This window comes from Coffea arabica, chromosome 1c (genome assembly GCF_036785885.1).
Source record: "Coffea arabica cultivar ET-39 chromosome 1c, Coffea Arabica ET-39 HiFi, whole genome shotgun sequence".
Taxonomy (NCBI): Eukaryota; Viridiplantae; Streptophyta; class Magnoliopsida; order Gentianales; family Rubiaceae; genus Coffea; species Coffea arabica.
In genome coordinates, this window is record NC_092310.1 from 48,988,562 (window position 1) to 48,995,684 (window position 7,123).

The 7,123-nt window shown below is 37.3% G+C and overlaps 1 protein-coding gene across 1 annotated transcript; it reads left to right on the top strand.

Annotated features, from left to right (window-relative positions):
• Nucleotides 1-1,190: 1,190 nt before the first annotated feature.
• LOC113741721 (putative late blight resistance protein homolog R1C-3) lies at nucleotides 1,191-5,591 on the top strand. The gene is made up of 2 exons (XM_072047147.1): nucleotides 1,191-2,979; nucleotides 3,082-5,591. The coding sequence occupies exons 1-2, from the start codon at nucleotides 1,191-1,193 to the stop codon at nucleotides 5,589-5,591; spliced, it is 4,299 nt and encodes a 1,432-aa protein (XP_071903248.1).
• The last annotated feature ends 1,532 nt before the right edge of the window (nucleotides 5,592-7,123 follow it).

Sequence of the window (7,123 nt, forward strand, 5' to 3'; positions counted from 1 at the left end):
GTCTCTCTCTCTCTTACATATAGGACTACAATAAAGAAATATGGGTTAGAAAATCAAAAGCAGCCCATAATAAGTAAAGAATATTTAAGAGAAGTATAAAGATACTTTTATCAAAACGTTATCACATTTCCATGTTTTCATGCCATGTTTCCTTAATTTTCAAATTGTATAATGCCTGTGGGGAAATGGTTGTATAAAATATAAGAGAAAGAAAATAGTAAATGCACGATATATGTTGTTTCTCTTCTTCACCATATTCTCGACATTACCAAAAGGTTCTTGGAGTAGCCTCTCTTTATTGCATCCTTCGGGGAAATTGGCATGATTTCAGACGTTAGTCTTCAAATAAAGCACCATTTTTTTATTAGAAAAAAAAAGTAGTAAAAGGATGAATTTGTCTATTTATTAGTTTGACTTTGATTTTTTTACTATTGATTATTAGTTTCAACTGAAAAAAATTAATAGTTACACTTTGAATCAAATCATGACGGAGTTATATTTGGGTTTTTAAATTATATGGGGTTATGTGATAAAACACCAAACTATAGGGGAGTAAAAGATAATTTACCCTTTAAATTCCATTTTTTTTGTCAAATTTTTTTAATCAAAATGGTTAGTTGGCTAATAGCAGTGTACATTGTTACAAGAAGAACGTATTTATTATATTGATTGAGTGAAAAAAAAGTACTTATATTTAGTTGCGTTTAAAAAAAAAAAAACACTTTTGCAAAGTTGATTGACAAAAAAATATGTCAAGAGGCCTTTTGAAACATCAGAATTTAGAAATTTTGGATGCTAATTACTTTTTTCCAGGTTTTTCAATCCCGTCCCTCCTCTCTTCTGATAGAGAAAATTTTTTAAAAAAATAGTGACAAAAAATAACAGTTTTAATTGGTTGGATTATCAATATTACTAAAATAAAAATTTTAATGACTAATAACAGAAATCTTTTCGTAGTTTAACGGCCATTTGTTACATTTTGCGTAGAAGAACATGGTAATACCAGCTAAGTGTCTGGTTTTGTACTAATAGTGAAACAAAAGAAAAATAGTATGGTTGACCCCAAAATCAACCACGCGGTAGTATTAGTTTCTTGAAATCGATATGACATTTTATCGAGAGGAAGAAGAACGCAGAAAAGTTTTCCCTGCTTCAATTTTTTCAGATCTCAGAGCACTGGAAGAACGATCATGGAAAGCAGAAAACTGTGGATGGACTGCATCATTGTAATCGATTCAACGTCACAGAAACTGCGGTCACTGGTGAGGAGGCGATGTCATTTCACCAGGGATAATCAAGGCTTGAATGAGCTGATGGTGGAGCTAAGACTGGTGAAAACATTTCTTGTGTGTGCCAGGGAATTGGCATATTTCTGGTTTAGCCTTGGCTATCCTGAAAATTCAAAACTGGGGCTGTTTTATCATCTTCTTCGCCGACTGGAGAATGGATTGCCCCGCATCGACCCAGCTGGCGCAGCCTCTAGTTGTGGAGATACTCTGGAGAATGTTAAGCAAGAAATCAGTGATGCTTATGTTGAGATGTTAAACTCCGTATGGCTACCCGTTTTTCTGTCTGAATACAGATGGCGTCTTTTAGATTACGAGCCTTCGCTGTTTAGAGGGAGAGAATTATATTCCAAACTGCTTGATTGCTTGTTGAAATCCAGTTCTCCTAGGATAGAAGAATTCATGGAATTCCTAGACTCCTTGCTAGAGAATCTTGTGGATATTAGCTTCATGGGTGAAGCCTGTGATTCCAGATTTGAAACTTTATTCGAACCCTTATTCGAAGCCCTTCAAGAGAAGCTAGTATTCCTTAAAAATTTTATTCTCTTTGCCAGGATGCAAGGCAAGCTTGATGAAGCACAGAAGGAACTCATGAAGCACTGTGGAGTTGTGGCTTTATCTGCAGCACATCTCTGTTACGCTTTTTGGTTTTTTAGGGATGATGATGAAGTGCTTGGTGGAGTGGAATTAAATATTTCACTATCAATAGAGAAGATCAAGCCAGTTTATCATGAAGTCCGTTCGGCTTACATTGGCGTATTGAAATTTCAATCAGCATCCCTCACTCTGTCTACCCAAAGCGATATGTTTATAGTGGGGGATTTTGTAGATTCTCTCCTAGGTAATCTTTGGGAGTTGCTACAAAATTGTCCTGCCGCTTTTATGGTATCCCTGAAGCATCAAATGCAGGCACTCTATGATGGACTGCGATTCTTGAGAAACATTCTCAAGAAGCAGCAAGAGAAGTATGATGGACTAGATGGAAGAACCAAGGATCTTGTTGGAGCTGTGGTCAATGATGCTGGTGTTGCAATTTTCTCACTGTACCAGAAAGGAATTGAGGAAGTCTTGGCCAAGGAAATAGATGCTACGATATTTTGCTTATTGGACAAAATTGAGCTTATCAAGGAAGAAGTTGAGAAAAAGCATCCATTGGCATTAAAGTTTGATGTTTCGACAACCAACACACTGGAGCTTATTGATCTTCTCCTAGAAAATTTGAAGGAGCTGGCAAGCTGTAAAGTTGATGCAGTTTCTTTTGCAGAGGATAGAGTTAACTTCTTAAGATCGTACTTGAAGAAGACCGTGAAGCATCCCACCAGGCATCCAAACCTCCATCTTCAAAATATGCAAGAGGATCTTTTATTCTTAAGATCATTCATGGAAAATAATTTGGAGCAGCTCAACCAGAACGAAAAGCTCCCAATTGAAACAATGCAGAATGATCTTGTTTTCTTAAGATCATTCTTGGAAAATAACAGGGAGCAACACAACCAGCATGAAGAGCTCCAAGCTATTTGGAGTCAGGTTATTGAGGTGGCACACAAGGCAGAGTTTGTTATCGACTCCTTAGTAGTTGGAGATGTGTCATTTTATTCTCTGATGTTACTTGACAACATCACAGAAGAAATTAAGCTTGTTAAGAGTGAAGCCCAGAATGCAACCACAATCTCGAAGCATGTGACATCACAAGGTAACATTTCAATTTTCAACAATAATTGCAACAATGGTGAAGTTAGACCTCCAAATTTTTTTAAAATAATTTTCCATTTTCTCTAATATTTTTTCAAAACAGCAAGAAGCAAGTGGAGTACTGGAACAACCCACCAGGAGTCGCACCAGGTAGCAAACCAGGAATCCCACCAAGTACTTGACGAAGTTAATCTTGTCAAAACTGAACTCTCAAAGATTGATGACGAAAAGGATGTCTTCAAAGCTCAGAAAACTACCATGGTTCTGAACCAGGCGTTCTACTGGCTTCCTAATTTTTCCAAAGCAGCAATAAGCAAGTGGAGAGGCGAAAAGACTGAGACCTTGGAGATTGAAGCCGATAAGTACGTCATTGAAGCCCAAGAAGTTACCAAGAGCCCGAGGGACATGCCATCACAGAGTAGTATCTCAGCAATCAATGAAGTTGTTGTAGATCTGAAGGATCAGGAGCAAGCAATAATTGATCAACTTATAGGAGGATCAAAACAGTTCAACATCGTGTCCATAGTGGGCATGCCTGGAATAGGTAAGACAACTTTGGCACAAAAAGTCTACCATGATCCTTCAATTATATCTCACTTCCACATTCTTGCATGGTGTTGTATCTCCCAAGTATATAGCAAGAAAGATTTGTTACTAGAAATTTTAGCTTGCATTGACGAGAAAGATGAATATGCTGAAAGGAATGAAAATGATTTGGCTAACACACTTCGTAAACACTTGAAGCAAAAGAAGTATCTCACAGTTTTGGATGACGTTTGGGACACTGAGGCATGGAATGCTTTGAAAGAATCATTCCCAGATGATACCAATGGGAGCAGAATTCTCTTAACAAGTCGAAACCAGGAGATTCCTGGTAAGCCTCACCTTCTTCGGCTACTTACTGAAGAAGAAGGATGGGAATTACTACAAAGAAAGCTGGAAGTTACCAGGGAAGAAGGCTATCCTCCAGAACTAGATGTTCTTGGGAGGCAAATAGCAAAAAATTGTAATGGGCTGCCACTGTCAATTGTCATTATATCTGGAATTCTTGCAACCCTGGATCAAGATGGTTGGGAGAAAGTTGCAGAAAGGCTAAGTTCAAATAGCGTGGTTGGTGCCACAGGACAATGCAAGAGTATATTAGAGCTGAGTTATGTACATCTACCTGACCATTTGAAACCATGTCTTCTTTACTTTGGAGCATTTAGAGAAGATCAAGAAATACCTATCCGGAGGTTGATGTGGTTATTGGTAGCAGAAGGATTTGTGCAGAAAAATGAGTTGGAGAGCACAGAGAAAATAGCAGAAGGCTATATAATGGCTCTAATTAACAGAAGCTTGGTTATGGTGGGGCAACGAAGATCCACAGGTGGGGTCAAGACCTGCCGCATTCATGATTTGTTACATGTGTTCTGTGTTGGAAAAGCCAAAGATCAAAATTTTCTACATTTGGTACAAGGGTATGATGAATTTCTTGAATTGGATGAGTTACAACACCCACGTCGGTTATCCATTTACTGTCAACCAAAGCAATTTGCGAAGTCAAGGATATTTTGTCCCCACCTACGCTCTCTACAACATTCTACATCTGGTGTTAGAAGGCGTGAAGTATCATACAGCTTATCCTGCATTCATCAGATGAAACTTCTTAGAGTATTGGATTTGGGACATATTAGTTTAGGTTTTACTTTTCCGAATGAATTATGCTTGCTCGTTAGGCTGAGGTACTTGGCAGTTCTAGGTAGGATGAACATCATCCCATCCTCACTAGCTAACCTCCTAGATTTGGAAACTTTTATTGTGACAACATATTATTCAGGTGGTGGCCTTTCTTTATTGCAAGATGCTTTCTGGAATATGCAGAAATTGAGGCATCTTCATGTACGTGGTGCTCTGATTGATCTTAGTTTGGCCAATGACAACCCTGAATCCTCGTCTGTCTTGTATAACTTAGACACCTTTTCTACTCCAAAGCTTTACGTAGGGCAAAGCTTGGATGCGATGATAAGAAAGTTTCCAAATATCCGCGAACTGAAATGCTGTCTCCTAGAATCAGAGGAATCTACTAGTGACAGCATCAAGATTGTGGCAATGGACTCTCTCAGGCAACTTGAATCACTAAAGCTGCTTCTTAGTCAGGTGAGTCCACATCATATTGAACTTCTTCTCCCCTCAAATCTTAGACGGTTGACCCTGGTGGACTTTTCTTGGAGTCTACTTTCCTCCGTTGGACAGCTATCCAATCTTGAGGTTCTCAAATTAATCGGACAATCTGATGGTGATGGGGTTAAGGAATGGGACATGGAAGAAGGACTCTTCCCCAATCTCAAAGTCTTGATGTTGAAATCCTTGAATATAGTCTGCTGGAAGGGCTCGGAAGATAATTTTCCCTGTCTTGAGAAATTAGTTTTGGAAGATTGTGTGGAATTAGAAGAGCTCCCTTCCTGTTTATGGGAAACATTAACTCTTCAATTGATCGAGGTGCATGGATGTCTATACTCTACTGGAGATTTAGCTCGAGATATCATGGAAAAACAGATGGACTATGGAAATGAGGATCTGAAAATCTGCATCTCAGGGGAAATTGAGGATACTTCTTCATGGTCCGATTGAAATTCAAAGGGAAGGTCAGGGTATTCTGAAAGATAATCTGCCATAAGAGTGAATATCTTCCGTTTGGTTTTGTTTAGAATGATGTAATGTTTTTTGGCTTTACTGCATCTATATGCTGAAATTGTTAGTAACAAATTAATGTAGTAGTAAAGAAAAATTGATTGTGAAAAAAATTGATGATCAATACACTTTTTGCCAGATGGTTATAATTAAGTCTAAAATATCTGCGGAATCCCTTTCATAACTCAAATTTTTTTGATTGAGTTTTTCGATAAATGAACTCTGCGAAGACACTTCAAAAGCCGGCAACTTTTGAAGTGCTCCGCAGCACTTAACTACTAAACCCCCCAAACCCCCCCAAGCGATGTGGGAACTTAACCCCACAGGGCGCCCCGCTGCTAAGAAGTATTACATGTTTTACATTAGCTTTGCTTGAAAATTGGAGTTCACAATCTGATACGATCTTGAACTGATGCTTAGTCATGTCTGTTGTGTCATGGGAGATAAGAGGCTATGGATGTGATGGCATCTGCCATGCTTTTGGCTTGCAACTTTACAGCTCTGTAAAAGAATAGCACAATGATTTCTGCAGGATTGTTTGGATGATGTAATTTGTGGTAAATTCTGTAGCGTATTCATCTAATTCAAAGACAGGTGTGGAAAGTAAATTATATGGCAAAGAAGCAGGCACGTGGAAAGGTAAAGAATATGTCAAAGAAACTGACATGTACGGATGATGAAAGGAATATGTTTACAAAAGCAAATGGTGACCTATAACAGGCACGGGCCGGTTTGGAAATGTTGTGTATGGCAGAAGCTGAAAATGTATTGGGGTGTCACGGAATTAACATATATATAATGGGTCTAGAAATAAAACACCGAAGAGGAAGCGTAAGCAGTACTAAACACAGCCATGCTTGGTTTTGAAGCAACATATGGACATTATTGAATAACGAGTTGAGAGCCTTTAAAAAGTGAAACTTAAGAAAATAAATGTTTGAAATATTAAATTTTTTAATTATGTAATCTATTTTGATTATCGCTGTTCTAATATATAGTCATTTGGAGGATTTCTAGAGCTGAAGTACTAAATTCTTTTTGGACTTTTAATAAATTTGAGTTATTTTTTTTTTTGGGTTTCTCACTTTTCTAACAACTTTTATCTAACCTACTAAATTTGAATTATTGAAATTGATTTTAATTGTTATATTAGTAAAATATTAACATTTGTGGAAACTGGGTTCATGGGAAGACAGATTGTTGCATGTTTCATATTTAATTGAATACAAATATCTCTACTTTACATAAAGCGTCCAAGACTGAGGAATAGTGGATTCCAATTGATTCTCCCGATTATGGGTATTACATCAACAAAATACTATTTATTTATGGGCATTTTACTCTGAATAATTACAATTATGTAAAATAAATAAATGTTTATAACTAAAATTGAAAAACTTTTACACTAATATTTTTGTGAAAGGTAAACTGATTGTCCTGTATTTAGCATAAACTGATTTTGAAACTAAAAA

Bases quoted from the DNA above. Each gene is read 5' to 3' on its own strand.
- LOC113741721 (XM_072047147.1), top strand. From the start codon at position 1,191: ATGGAAAGCAGAAAACTGTGGATGGACTGCATCATTGTAATCGATTCA. The intron at 2,980-3,081 runs GTAACATTTCAA...TTTTCAAAACAG, and splicing joins GAAGCATGTGACATCACAAG to CAAGAAGCAAGTGGAGTACT.